General features: G+C 35.0%; 1 protein-coding gene and 1 long non-coding RNA gene across 5 annotated transcripts; one reads left to right on the forward strand and one right to left on the reverse strand.

Moving 5' to 3' along the window:
* The first annotated feature begins 1,187 nt into the window (after positions 1-1,187).
* LOC140850981 (uncharacterized) lies at positions 1,188-2,085 on the forward strand. Its single transcript, XR_012139248.1, has 2 exons — positions 1,188-1,406; positions 1,666-2,085. It is a non-coding gene; the product is annotated as an uncharacterized lncRNA (long non-coding RNA).
* A 478-nt stretch (positions 2,086-2,563) lies between these two features.
* Positions 2,564-12,477, reverse strand: LOC105039715 (uncharacterized). 4 transcript variants are annotated; one of them, XR_830972.4, is made up of 6 exons: positions 12,185-12,470; positions 8,887-8,939; positions 6,897-7,061; positions 4,007-4,108; positions 2,913-3,138; positions 2,564-2,763 (listed from the first exon to the last, which is right to left on the reverse strand). XR_830972.4 is itself a non-coding variant. In XM_010915990.4 (5 exons), the coding sequence occupies exons 1-5, from the start codon at positions 12,336-12,338 to the stop codon at positions 3,004-3,006; spliced, it is 606 nt and encodes a 201-aa protein (XP_010914292.1). In that variant the 5' UTR covers positions 12,339-12,475; the 3' UTR covers positions 2,809-3,003. The 4 variants fall into 4 exon arrangements, 2 of the variants coding, with proteins under 2 accessions (XP_010914292.1, XP_010914283.1); XR_003800536.2 differs by lacking the exon at positions 2,564-2,763 and adding an exon at positions 3,377-3,692 and having other exon boundaries at positions 3,001-3,138; positions 12,185-12,477; XM_010915990.4 differs by lacking the exon at positions 2,564-2,763 and having other exon boundaries at positions 2,809-3,138; positions 8,887-8,936; positions 12,185-12,475.
* Positions 12,478-14,558: the final 2,081 nt, after the last annotated feature.

Consider the following 14,558-nt stretch of genomic DNA (forward strand, 5'->3'; position numbering starts at 1 on the left):
ATGGTTCCCATTAATTGCTAAGTATGATTCAACGTGGTTTAGTAGGGAACCAAAAATAATAGCCCTTGTTGTGAGTGTGAAGAGGTGGGGTCCAACGTGGTAGTGTGGGCCACAATAGGGAAAAAAATGCTGGTTGTGAGTGCGAAAAAGTGAAGAGGTGGTCCAAACATAAACACAAAAAAAACAAAAAAAGGTGGGTCCATGATGGTATTGGGGACCACTGTGTGGGGTGGTGGGAATCGCTATAGCAGAAGTGTGGTTGCTTTCAGAGCAGTTAATAGTTTCCTACTAAAGTCCTGTTTGATCATGATTAGTAATTAATGAGAAACCAAGCATATGATTGAATTTGCATATATACTAGATGATAGAATAATTTCATCTAATAATTTCTCATGTGGAGTCCATGGACATTAGTATATTGGCAAAAAGGTTTTGCAATCTTTATTTTCCCATATAAAAATAAGATATATACATATATATATATATATATATATATATATATATATATATATATATATATATATGAGTCGTAGAGTTAATTTTTTGCCATTCTTAAAAGTGTCGCTTGTTTTTGGCCGAGGAAGTTGGTGGAAGCGTAGAACAGTGGACCGGAGACCCTCCATGTCATAATGCATGAAGGGCATTGTGTTTTCCTACCACGTTGTGATCGAACCACATTATTCGAATGTTCTTGGCCCTGTTATCCATATAGCTTGACTATTTTTTATTAGTTTGGTCAAGAAGACCTATCACCTAGCAGAGTACCTACCAGGTCGCATGCCCCGATCCAATTGACCAGTGGCCTAACCATACCTCATATGATATATCTCCAACACTATACTAGATTATGATCAATTGACCAATCGAGGGCTTCACAATTTCCTTAGAAACATTGCTAGCAGAATTTATTCAGAATTCTGATATGTTCCGGCCGTCGCCAGAGAGAACCAGCAATAACCTGCCATTTTGTGATACACAGATGATGTGCGCCAGAATTTTCCGGTGTGAATATGCATGAAGTTGAGATGATTCAAACTCACCTGCATTCTTGAAAACATGTGCCAAATGCGACCTAACCACATTCTTTGAGATGTTCCTAGTTCAACTGATCATAAGATATTTTTTCTGGCCTCCTTTCTTTAATTTCCTTTCTTCCAATGATTTTGTTTTGTTTTCTTTAATTTTGTTTTCTTCCAATGATCACTTACATGAATAATAATGAGATCCTGTTCTCTGTATGAATCATTAGTATACTGCTATATGACCATTTGTTGTGTTTTGAACCAATAGATCTTTTCTTCGTACATATGCCCATGATGATGTTAGTGTTGGATCATGGATGATTGCGCTTGATGTCAAGCATATTAATAAAGGGAGATTTTGCTGCTCATCATCATGGTCCTCAGGTTTTTCTCTTGCCCTATGATCACTTTAATTATTTAACGATGTGATTCCCCTGCACTAAATTTACTTATAAATTATATATGCTAGTATTGGACTTGTGTTATTTACCGTGCCTTGGACTGTGAAAAGATCCGATGTTCATACCATGTCCGCATACACATTTCATGACTTCCATCTTCCACTATGCTCTAGCTTTCACATTCTGCTTGGTAGCTAAGCACTTTTCCCCGTTGATGGAGTTGGTGATCCTGTACCTTGCAGGAGCCATATGTACAGCTGTGTGATGATGTGTTTTCGGAGAAAGGTTTACAATTCATGTGGAATGCCCCTCGCTCTGCAGCGGCCAATCTGCATCAGTAGTTGGAAGCGGCGGCCAACAAGTCTGACAGGAATCCTTGTCATCTAGGCTGGGTCTACTAGAAAGATGGCATGACCACCTGTGTTAGCATGGTTGCTCAAATCTCAAGAGGAGCTGGTTTCTTCATTTCAGGATGCTACAACGGAGTTTATCCTGGAATTGAGAAAACTAACAGATTCCTCGCTGTGTGTATCATGGTTTTGCCTCTCATTGTTGGCACATTCTTTTGTCGAGGAAGAAATTTTATGTCACGCGATTGACAGGACTACAGGAAATCAATTTTTACACGAGTTCAGTTTCGAGTTTTAAAAATATTTTGCTCATATGGTTGTAAGCACTGCTTCATCTCATCATTTTTTTTTCCTGATTTTTTGCTACTGGGAGACATCAAAATATAAAATGCTTAAAATGGCGACTTCGGCAACTGAAGCTAGCGCGACGTCAAGCTGGGTAAGTATGCTGCTATATGCAGATAGAACCGGATCATCCTGTTTGCTAGGTTAAATCTGTTGTGATTGATGGATGCTGCGTGTTGAGCGGTGCTGGAAATTCCTAAGCCTGCTTTCCGAAGTTTAAGATCAATTTCGTGCCTACAAAATACAGTATAAACTTAAATATCAGAGCGGACTACCGTTTTGATTACTTACGCTTATTGGATCCATGATGTAAATGTACGCACGCCCATTTATTTACACGAAAATGCTTCGTCCTCAATTGTGTGCACCATTCCCTCCCAATGGGCGGCGCTTAAGATACCAGACCCCACGAATATATATTGTTCATGAACATTCTCAGATGAGATTAAATAGAACCCAAGAATAGCTGGTGCAATACTCATTATTATCTCAGTTACGAGCACATTAGGATTTGAACCATTTGCAGATTTATGCATAACACAGTTGACTGCCTCACAAGTGTCACGACGGCAGGAACTACGGCAGTCACAAATGATAACTGATGAGACATGATTAAAGTGCCTCCTACACTGAAATTGCACGAAGCTGCAATCAACATCATTGCTGGATATTAGCAAAATGATCCAATCAAATAGGAACTCGTACAGTATAATAGCATTGATATCTTGAGTTCAACTCTTAAATCCCAAATGTAGAAGAATGAGAAACTTGTATATTTCAAGTACACACCTTACCTATAAGGTCTCACCTATAACAGAGAGTGAACCCTGACATATAATATGAGACAGTACCACACTTCCAAGCACAAATTATCTATGTACAAAGTCACGACGAACTGTTGAGAAAATAAGCCAAAGCCTTGTCAGTGTCATTATCATACATCGCCAGTGCTTCAGCCACATTCTTCGAAGAGAAACCCATCTCTCGGAGGAGATTATAGCCTTTCACAAACTCCCTAACCTGGAAGGATCAAAAAATCCCAAGTTGGTGAAAGTTCATACATCCAAATCATAAATTTAACAGCAAACTTAATTACGCATTTTCATTAGCTTATCACCTTGATTCATCCAATCAGTATATAATTCCACAGTAATATAGTCTAACAGCCTAAATTTGGATCGTTGCCAGACTAAGCTTGTAAAATGAATAGAAATCTACTAAACTGGCTAGTCACACGATTAACTGATGATAAAACAACCTGGGTTGCTGCCTTAGACTAGACCAAAGTGCCATCTTCCGTCCATATAGGTTGGTTTTGCTGATCAAAGAACAATCAGATAAAGTTTGCAGATTCCTCGTGAGCCCTGCCAATCTAATCCTTGGTCGAGATTCAGGATTAGATGCGGGAGCAGGTCTAGGTGCAGGCACGTGGAAGCCAATATTCTAGAAACATTTGAACGAGGTGCTAAGAAAGCAGATTCTGGTTTGAGTTTCTTTCAGAGCAAGGTCGTCACCCTTCGTAGAAGTTTCCTGCTACTAAAATTCCAGTCTGATGTGCCTCTGGTTCCATATTCCTGCTAAGGCAATTCCAGGCAAAAGAGATACACCAAGAGGATTGATTGGTATGAGGGAAAACCTACCTTAACAAGCAGAATTACAAATTGGAAAAATAGTTACGAAAATTTAATTCCCTTCAAATAGTTATAATTGCTTGCACAGATGATCTAGCAGGAATTAAGACTTTGACAGAAAAACAAAAATCGTATTTATGGTTACACATCTGATTGGTGACAACTGGGGCTGGGCTGACTGGACCAAACGGACAATTAATTATAATTGCTAAATAGTTCTTTAAATCTGACAAGGGAATTTGGAGACTGTTTGGTACCTTTGTTGGATTATCTCCATAATTTAGAACTGCAAGTGATACAGCTTCACGTCCAAGCCCTGAGGCAACATATTTGTCCACTACTGGATCCCCTGTTGAACCCTTCAAGGAAAAGCAAATGTTAAGTTCATAACATCTTGCAACACAGACATATCATTCTATTGCATGCAGTTGAACATAGGTCGACAGGTGTCCAAGTCATATACATATCATGTGGTCATGCTAATCTGACTTTGACTTGAACGGGCATCCAAGTCACAACAAATTATCTTGTATTCTCATAATATTCAGATGATGCATATTGTAAAGAGATTGCAGCATATTAAAAAAAAAATGTACATATAATATGCAGTGCAATTGAACAGCTAGGGAATTTACTCAATTTATACTACCGCTTTGGCACAATGCCTTATTTATCTATCATCATCCAATAAGACTATCACAAAGATTTAAGCATACATCATGCACCATTGATCTAATCCCCAAGTAAAGACCATGTCATGGCAATGTTGAGGATGCTGATGTGGGTAGTCAAGCTGTTTAAGATAATCTCAGAAATGAGGCATGATGGTTGCTAGGAATGGGACCACCCAACAAGGCAAACAATGATGATCATCAGGGTTAGGGTTGGAGGTAGTCGATGTAGTGTTTCTGCATATTATAAGGTACCAGTTTGGGCAACTAGCATTAGAATAGGATGATCAAACATGCCCCTAGAACATCATCCATATATCAGATTATGGACTTGCTATATCACTTTTCACATAACCACATTGGACAAATAAGTACACCAAATATCATTAGCCAGCTCGTCAATTTTGTTATATTGACTAGATAGTAGTGAAAGGTACTTTTAAATTGTCATTTTTGTTTGCATACATGTAATCTGTACTATAACTAAATTCTAATATTGCTGTGCTGATTCACATACATTACACTCTACACTGAGGGCCAATTTGGATATCCCACTCCAGTAGGAATCAAACCTGTTGGCTCATCTAGCTTCCATTTTCTAAGAAACTATCCAAACTCAGCCCAGATCCTAGCCTTTAGGCAGCAAGAAGGAAAAAATAGACCCATGGAGGATTTGGGCTGGGTAGAGTTTGGTTGATACAGAACCATGCTTAAATGGATGGCCCAATCCACCAATCCTACAGGATTTTCATCCCAATCCTGTAGAAATAGCCAAACAAACCCTAAATTTTAATCCAGCCCACAATCTACATTTTCAGCATAAAAGACATCACACTATGATCCTCAAATTATTTATATTTTTTCATTGATGCAATTTCATGACTACAGAAGGTCATAACATCTTGTTGTCCCATTTTTTCAAATTTTTAGAGCAAATGGATTGCATCTGCTTGCTGCACTGCACTTCATGCAATAAAACATAAAAATATTGACATAGCACTCCTATCTATTATAACTATTTTTTGATTATACTATGGCATTTAGAACCTTTTGAATTTTCTAAAACATTTCGACCACTGTTTCAGTCTGAAATTTTTTTGCCCTTTCATCATCTTTGAGATGTTAGGCAGAATTTTGTTTTAAAATTTTTGCAAAGGTTGAAATTGTAAAACCATGCCCAATACAATTAACTTAAGAAAGGTGTGTTGCTTAAAGTTACAAATTTAATTATAAGAAAAGCAAACTTCCAAAAAACACATCTAGAGCAATGTGCCTTGTGAAAATGATGAGCAGGATATGGAGATAATTTTTGATGCATAGGCACCTTGTTATTCAGAATTTCACAAAAAGCATTTAGAAAATGTCCGAAACTGCTAAAACCAACCGCAGTTGTGTGATTGTTAGGGTCCGTCCTTTTGAGGGTGAAAAACTTATCCAGAAATCTGTATTTTTCTAGATAAGTATTTTTCAGACAACATTTAAACAGAAAAATAATTTACTCATGTTCTTTTATGCATTGAAAAATAACTCAAGAATCTGTTATCCATGTTCTTTTGCATTACTAATTTCCTAGATAATTTGCTAAGATCTATCCATATTTCTCATATTACCTTTTATTATATAAATATTATTATAAATAATAATATAGTATAATATATTATATTTTGTATGTTATGATATACAATATTATATAATATATTCATAAACATAGATAATACATGTTATACATATAATATAATATAATATAATAAATTATATTATATATAATAAAATAAAATATAGATTATAATATAGTGTATAATATTAATATATAGTAAAATAATCTATTATTATATTATATTATATTAGTAATATAAGATATTAAAATTATATTATAACAATAAAATAAGATATTATACTATAACATTATATTATTATAATCATATATTATATTAAAATAATGAAACATTATCGTATGATAATAATATTATATTCTATTATATATAAGATGATATTATATATTATTATATTATTATTATAGCGTTAGAGATATATTCGAAATAAAATAAAAAGATTATTTTTTTGATTGATGGGAAAATGACTTATCTACCTCCCAGGTAGGTAAGATTTTTCCCCCATTTCATGAGTAAATGCTATTCATGAAAAAATAATTTACCCGTCTAAAAAAGCGTAAGAACATAGATAAGTTGGTCAATGAAAAAATTGACCAACTTTCCTATGATATTTATCCACGAAAGAATAGGTCCTTAATGGGAATGGTGCACTGTTTTTTTTTTTTTTTAAAAGATCGCTCAACTTCCAGAACTTATTGTTCTATTTAATTTGTTCTATCCAAAAAGTTAGCATGCCTAAGAAAAAGATAAAAAATTATCTTTACGCCTATTAAAACATTGCCTAACTTCTAGGCTGTGAAAAAAATAAACACATATTGCATATGCGCACTAATATACGAAATTAACAGTAGTGAGAAATATACCATAGAAGAAGTTGAAGGTGCAGTTTTTGATGACTGGCTTTCCACTGCAAATTTGCTCCAGTTCTGGCTATCTCTCTCTGCCTCAGCAAGTATTTTCTTTTCAAACTCAAAGTCAAACTGAAATGTGCTCCTAGGAACTTCTGCTACTTGAGGTGCTAGCTGAGGCTGAAAATACAAAATACAAACAAGAAAAACACTGTACATTAACAGCATTCTCATATTAATTAGTGCAGAGGTATGATTATTAGAGATGTTGCCAGATGCCATCTTGAAAACAATCAAGAAAAACAACATATAATTATCCCCAGACAAACAAATACAATCTAAGCAGCTCAGTCCATTTATGATCAATAGAAGCCCCATAAGAAGGACAAATACATTAATATACACCACAAATAATTGAGAAGCATTTCAAACAGTTCCAATATCAGGTACTTACAGCATAAATAAGGAACAAATGCAATGTACCAGCATATAACTCTGGAATCAAGAACAATAAATATAGATACTGACATGAAACTCACAAGGTTATGACACAGACGCAGGCAGAAAAGTTAAACAATAAGCATATGAATTAACACAATCTTAAGATCAAAAAATGCCATTAACATTCCCTAAAGCAGCAAAATCCATCATAAGATGAACCAGTATCTTTCTCAAAAGTGTACCATCAACCTTGTGGTAGGCAAGTCTTTCATTGAACGGTAGCAACGACATAACCACAAGAAACTGAACTTCAACATGTTCCGTGACCTACTCAAAGCACTGATTGTTTGTCCTGAGAATGTGTATCAAAGCAGAACCAAAGAATCAGTGATCCTCAGTCTTAAAAATGACAAGATGATGAATCGGCTTACCACACTGTCAGCATAAGCACTCACATCCAAGACTGTAGTCATCGAAAAAGGGTCAGTCGCTGCTCACAACTAAAAGTTCATAACACTCCATGGAAGAGTAAACCAAATTTTATCTGACTGTCAACTTAATTCCAAGCCACTAAAAAAATGGGCACCAAGTCTACAACCAAGGCAACTTTAGGCCAGACAGCAACCTGCCATGAAACCTAAAAGGCATATTTATGGATAGGGAGGCCAACCTAGTGTTTTCTAAGGTAAGGTGGAAAAGAGGACAGAGGCACTTACAGCCCAAAAAAGTGACCTGTAAGAAGACAAGGTGCAAAGCATCAATGTTGAACAAAGGGATAGCAATTTTCAGAATAAATATTCATGCTTAATAAAGACAAATGGGTCCTTTGGCAGCAAAAAAGCACATACTTGTGCTGATGGCTCAAGCAAGAGATGAAAGACAATGAAAATTGGAGAGACTGCAAAGAAGGGATGGAACAAGTTCTCAAGGCTGAAGCTCATAAGATGGTGAAGATGGATCCTTAAGATGACATCAAAAATATGATCATTTTACTCTCTTTACTTGCATGTCAAACAAGGTGTATATTTTTTCATGGCCAGCTCAAAAAAATGCATATTGAATTATCATAAGAAATTAGACCAACTTTTATAGATGAACTAAAGCAGCTTTTATTGGCTTTGTTCCTCATGATCTTTTGATCCATTTCTTTACCACGAGGCTTCAAGTGGCTACTGATTAATTCAATTATTATGGCATGCCAAGCAAATTTTCATTATAAGTATACCTATAATCAATAATCTTATCGCATTAATATGGTACAACTTATTGAATTAAACTATAATCTACCAAAGTATGTCAGCTCTCAACATTATGCCAACCTTAAATAAATCAGTTTCTAGTATAGATAACTTTTGGCGAGTAGCTAATTTTGATGACATAAATTTACCTTGTCTTAACTTGAGCTCATGCAAGTTGGAGAAACCCTTAAGATTCTTATAGTCACAGAACAAGCCAAAGAGGGAAGAGTAAAACTTCTGACATAGGAATTAAACAAGTACTACAAGCAGAGTTCAATATCAAGATGAATCTGTATCAAAATAATTAACTGCAAATTGAATCTTACAGGAGGTGTTATCTGATATTCTGGTTTTATTGTAACTCGAATGCCCAATCCTGCTGCAAAACAAGATAGAATACTTGAGCTATAAAAAGTGTTCCATTCATAAGGATCCGAAGACTAAATGTAAAATAAAAAACAGCATTTTCCTATTGAGTTAAAGGTGAATTGATAACTATAACATATAAGAATAAGTCTCAGAAACAAGCTTGGTAAATGTTGCATCTAACCATGAGAACATAATAACCTTCCCTGATCAGATATAGCAATATGAAGAAACTAAAATAAGCATCAAATGATTTCTAGTTCATGCATCTTCAACTTCACAATGTGCTTTTCAGACAGATAAAAAGGAAGCCTGAGTAAAATTGAGATGGTAGTAAGGAAGGGATTTGAAATCATTGTCCACAATGAACAAAAGTTTTATTGTCCATGATTTTTATACTCCAGATCTACAAAGCTTTATCTTTTAGAAAGTATGCTATATTTTGACCATAACATTTCCCTTGCTATGGTCCATCATAATGAAAATCAGTGAAACATAGTGTGCTCATGACATGAAAAAAATATAATAACAACTGATGCACTATATAGGTGGGTCATATTTAATAATGCACAATATCAGCATACTATAAAAAAATTGGATTGGCATCCATTGACAAACATGTATAGCTGTATGCTATTTGAACATGCCTATCAAAATATAGTCACAAGAATGAGGCCAGGGAAGGAGGGGAGAAGGAGGTGGGTGAGAAAGAGAGAGAGAGACTTAGTATGCAAAGATGAAAAGAGAGACCTGATTAAAGTTTATCTAAATTTAAGTAGATAAACTCAAAGTATTATAAGCAAGAAATATTTGCCTGAAAATGTCCAATGTTGTCATGCAGTCACAGTCTAATAGTAATCACAGTATCATATCTTTGGAATAAGATAAATTTGATAAGGCTCGTAAATTGCATAATAATAGTAAAGAAAGTAGGAATGCTTCATCATTCAATCCAACCAACATATGCCCACCTCATTCAAGTGAAGAAAAAGTTGTCAACACTCACCTTAATGTACTTAGAAGTTTGGAAGTCACATTTTGCTTTACTTAATAGATGTAGTCTTTGACATTATATGCAAGCAAAATTATGCAAAGGACCAAGTCTGAGGATAAGCTGGAACCAGGCATAGAATGTGCAAATTCTTTTGATTCCATGCCCAATTAATCAGCATCACTTTGTATTTCAGCTATCAATTAACACAAATAGAACTATATTTATCAAATCCTGTCCCCATGGATTATAAAATGATAAGAAAAGACGGAAATTGTTTGAGAATGGCATGATATACTGACATAAAGAAAGCTTAGAGTCATGCATAAATTTTCTTCCAAGAAAATAAGCATTAGTCATAAAATTATATATGAACTGCTTATATAAAGTTCCCATTGACTTGTTCTGATACTAAAATTCAGCTAAAAACCATGCTCAAAATAAAAGACTAAAGGAGCGAAGCCCAATATTCTATCAATCCCGCAAAAGATCCTTTTGGGCTTGACATGTGAAAACAAAGCTCATTGGTAAGTTAAGATTTAGAAAAAGTTGCCTCCCCAAACTATCCCAGAACAAGTCTAGAAATGATAATTTTAATCTTCATTGTCTGGGATCTTATTGTAGAGTAAAATGTCAGCTAATTCTGGAAAATAAACTTAGAAGGGTGGGAATATAGAGCCATTAAGAATCCTAACTCAAATGGAAATTCTTTCCAAATCCAATGTCGCTTTGTACAAATATTGAAAAAGAAAATACTTACAAAAGGAGATCACGTCGGAAAGATTTAATCTAATTCAATTAGGGTTCGAGAAATAAACCTTGATGTCGTGTTCCAATTACATATTGTTTGGATTGGGGGTACACGGGGGTTCATAAGGGGAGGGGAGGGGAGGGGAGGGGAAAGAATGAACCCCTATTTGGTAAAACTTTTTGAGAGGTAAAAGAGGGTAGAGAAGGGTTCTCTCAACCCCTCCATACCCCTCACTTACTCAATTTCCATATTCCCCGATTTGAGGTGCAATGGAGGGAAAGGTTCATGCTTAATTTTTATTTTCCTAACTTATCCTTAATAAAATTTTAAAATTACAACTAGACCATTACATACTCTATCTTCCCAACCGTCCCTTTTCTCTTCGCACAACTCAGAAACCCTATAGCCATCCCTTTGGCCGCTCCTTCTCACGCAAATCCGGATATCACAATTTTTGGAAGGCAGATTCTAATGACAGAGATTCAAAACCTGTCAGTGTCTGGGTTGATGATAATCTTTCAACAGATCTAGATTTTTTTTTTTTATGTAGAGATCTAAAATATATTTTTTTTAAGAGCTAATGTTTTGTTTTATTCAAAATATTTCTGATCTTCTATTTTTTCCCCAGTTGATTTTTTTTCTGTAATCACTTGGTAACATTTCAATGCCGTTGATATGTTGATTAAGAAAAAATCATACTATAATTATCTGATCAACGATAATAATTTTTTGAAAATTATATAAGCTTATATAAGCTTGTTGGATTCCCTCGTCAATTTTTTTTTTATATTAGTTGCAACTGTTTTCCTTTTTTAAAAAAATCCTTTCAATACTTCTCTGTGGTTAAACTATCTAGAAGTTCATATATTAACTTTTTTTATTTGTCAAAAGGAATGAGTATTTCAAAAAGCTAAAATCATTCTCGAATAGATTCATATAGATTCATATGAATGCCAAAAAAAAAAAAAAAATCAAAGAGAGTAGATTTGAGAAGCATATTTGCCGAAAGGAACGGACATTTGTCAAAATATCATAAATATAGTACATCTATTAATGAGAAAAAGCATATTTGTCAAAATATATATAAACCCTTAACCCCTCTATCCAAACAAACAAGGATAAGGTATGTATCCTTCTTTACCCTTCCCCTCCCTTTCCAAACAAGGGTTCATTAATTTTCTTACCCTCCCCTCCCTTCCCCTCCATTACCCTCCTCTCCCCTCCCCTTATGAACTCTCGTGTACCCCCAATCTCCATTACCCTCCTCTCCCCTCTCCTTATGAACTCTCGTGTACCCCCAATCCAAACAAAGCGTTAGGGTTCAAGAAAAAGAAAAAAAAAATAAAGTCCTCGTCATAACCACAAGGAAAACATGACCAACAAAGCCCTAGCACTTTGGAGATATTATCATCGCTCATAAAGATTAATGAACGTAGGTTTTCGAGAATTCATTGAAGGCTTTTACTGATTAACCCTAAATTAATTCGGAGAAAAAGACGAGAGGAGAAAGGCTTACCGGAGGGAAGAGCAGAGGAGGATGGATGGAGATAAGGGGCTCGGGCGACTGGCGGGTGGCCGGGCTGACCGACTCTCGGGTACAAGGAGGCGGCGCCCCCGCCGACGCCGGGACGGTACGCGGCGCCCGTCCGGTTCCGATAATCGTAATCCATGGGAGATGGGAGGAAAGGGGGCGGAGGAGGAGGAGGAAGGGGCGGGGGGTGTTCGGAGAGGTTTGGAGACGGTCGGAGTTTGACGAGAATTCTTTTTGACGAAGGGGGAGCTCTCTTTCGCCGACTCGAGAACCTGTGAATTTCAAGCCAGATTGTGAGTAGTTTGACGTGAATTCGGCAACGTTCGCCGACTTTGGTTTGCTGAAACGTGTCGTCGGTGGGTATCAACAAGAGCGGTACGTGATGTACGAGCGAAGGGACGCTGTAGGCAATGCTGGACTCCATAATTTGGACTTGATATCTAAATAAATGCTGTAGAAGTCCTACAATTACAAAAACATTTTTATCCCAGTTTTGCAAGGACATATCCACTTCGGACCTGCTTTAGACTGGATCGCATCGGATAAAATAGGTGGTATAGATTAGATTGTATGTATAAAATAAACCAATTCAGATCAAATTAGCTCATCACATAAATATTTTAAAATAATTAATACTTAATTTCTATATTATGAGAATTTAATTGATAATAATAATAATATTTTTTTATTATTAATATTAATAAATTTAAAAATCAAAAATATTATAACATAGATTTGTAGAATACATCCTATGAGTATCGCAAATAAAATATTAGTTGTTTGATATAAAAAAATAAAAAAAAAAAACTTTACTTCCCCATGTTCCTATAGCACCGTCGTACCAAATCAACCAATTATTTGAACGAGCATTACACAATTGAAAGCAATTAGAAAATAAAAGCATCATAAATTCATGAATCCATTCAAAATAATCAATAGAAAATAATAACAAAATACAATTTGAATAAAAAATTATTGCATGACCAACATCAATTTTCTCCCGTAACAACCGCAACATCATACCAAAATTATATTTAATTATTTAATTCCAATAGAAACTGATTTTCCTTCTATTATAGGTCATACTTGAATGTGTCGTGGCTCAAAAAAAGATATTTATATATGTATAAATTATCATTATAAAATAAATTGCATAATTTGATTTGATTTAATACAAATAGATTTATATGGATAGCAAAATTGAAGCTTATACTTGGCTTCTTTGAAATTTCCATATAGCTTAATATCGAGTATCATTATCAATCAAGCTAATGATATGCCAATCTATTTCAGACATAACAAATTTCAATTTCAAGTTTCAGATATCAAGCTGTAGTTTAGCTCGCTAATCCATCGTCTATATAATAATATTAGAAAGTCTAACATATATAATAGAAATTATGTTGTGGTATTTCTGCAAAACTAATTGAAGATAATTTTACGAATCAACATGATGTCTGTCTTTTAAACCCAACTGCATCGCAAATGCTTTTGAATTAAAATGCTTTAAAAAATTAGCTTAAGAAGAAAAATCAAATACTCCATGATAGCTATCTCTAAAATTTCTAATTATGTCACAGCAAAAATATTAACAAAAATCGAAACAATAGTAATTTAAACTAAAAATTTTTTGAACATCTCATAAATTGAAATACGATCATCAAAATTAGAGAGAAGTAGAGAGCATGCCTTGGTACTGGTAGAAGATAATAGAAAGCTTTAGCTTCTAATCGGTGATAGAGAGTAAGATAGGTTGGCTTTCCAATCATGGTCAGCACCAACAACCATTGCAATATTTTTTATTTTTTTCTTTTTATTGATCTTTTTTTATCGAATTCTCCTATTGATAGCAGAGAAAGAGAAAGATTTTTTATTGCTAAATTTAATACTATAGAGAATGAAAATGAGGGCTATAAAGGATGGTGCATTTAGCTTCTAAAATTTTTATAAAAAAAATAGATTGAAGGATGCAATGCAGGTAAATAGCCTAGACGTCTTTTAAAGCAAAATGCAAAAGTTGTCATGTAATAATTTTACGTGATATATGAATAAACTATGTCCCTATGTCACTCTGCTTAAAGAAGATCACGGAGGTCATTGCACACCCTTGGCACAGGAGTCACATATGACGCCACGTGTATACATCCTGTACAAATCCGTGGACTTTTTTCTGAGTGTTTCCACCTGATCCCCCATCGTCCGTCCATCCAAGACCATTTCCTTAGTCATCTCGATTTCCTCCATTCCCGTTCCCCCCAACTTTTCTCTTTCTCCCTTCCTTCTTCTAGAGTCCTAATTCGACATACAGCTTGATTCCTCTATGCTTTCGAGGTCTCATCCCCTCCTCTTCTCCTCCCTC

This window comes from Elaeis guineensis, chromosome 2, assembly GCF_000442705.2.
Source record: "Elaeis guineensis isolate ETL-2024a chromosome 2, EG11, whole genome shotgun sequence".
Taxonomy (NCBI): Eukaryota; Viridiplantae; Streptophyta; class Magnoliopsida; order Arecales; family Arecaceae; genus Elaeis; species Elaeis guineensis.

Coding starts and splice junctions, on each gene's coding strand:
- LOC105039715 (XM_010915981.4), bottom strand. CDS start 12,338: ATGGATTACGATTATCGGAACCGGACGGGCGCCGCGTACCGTCCCGGC. Junction 8,940..12,184: donor CTCCTCTGCTCTTCCCTCCG/GTAAGCCTTTCT, acceptor CTTGTTTTGCAG/CAGGATTGGGCATTCGAGTT. Junction 3,139..4,006: donor ATGGAGATAATCCAACAAAG/GTACCAAACAGT, acceptor TGATCCTTCCAG/GTTAGGGAGTTTGTGAAAGG.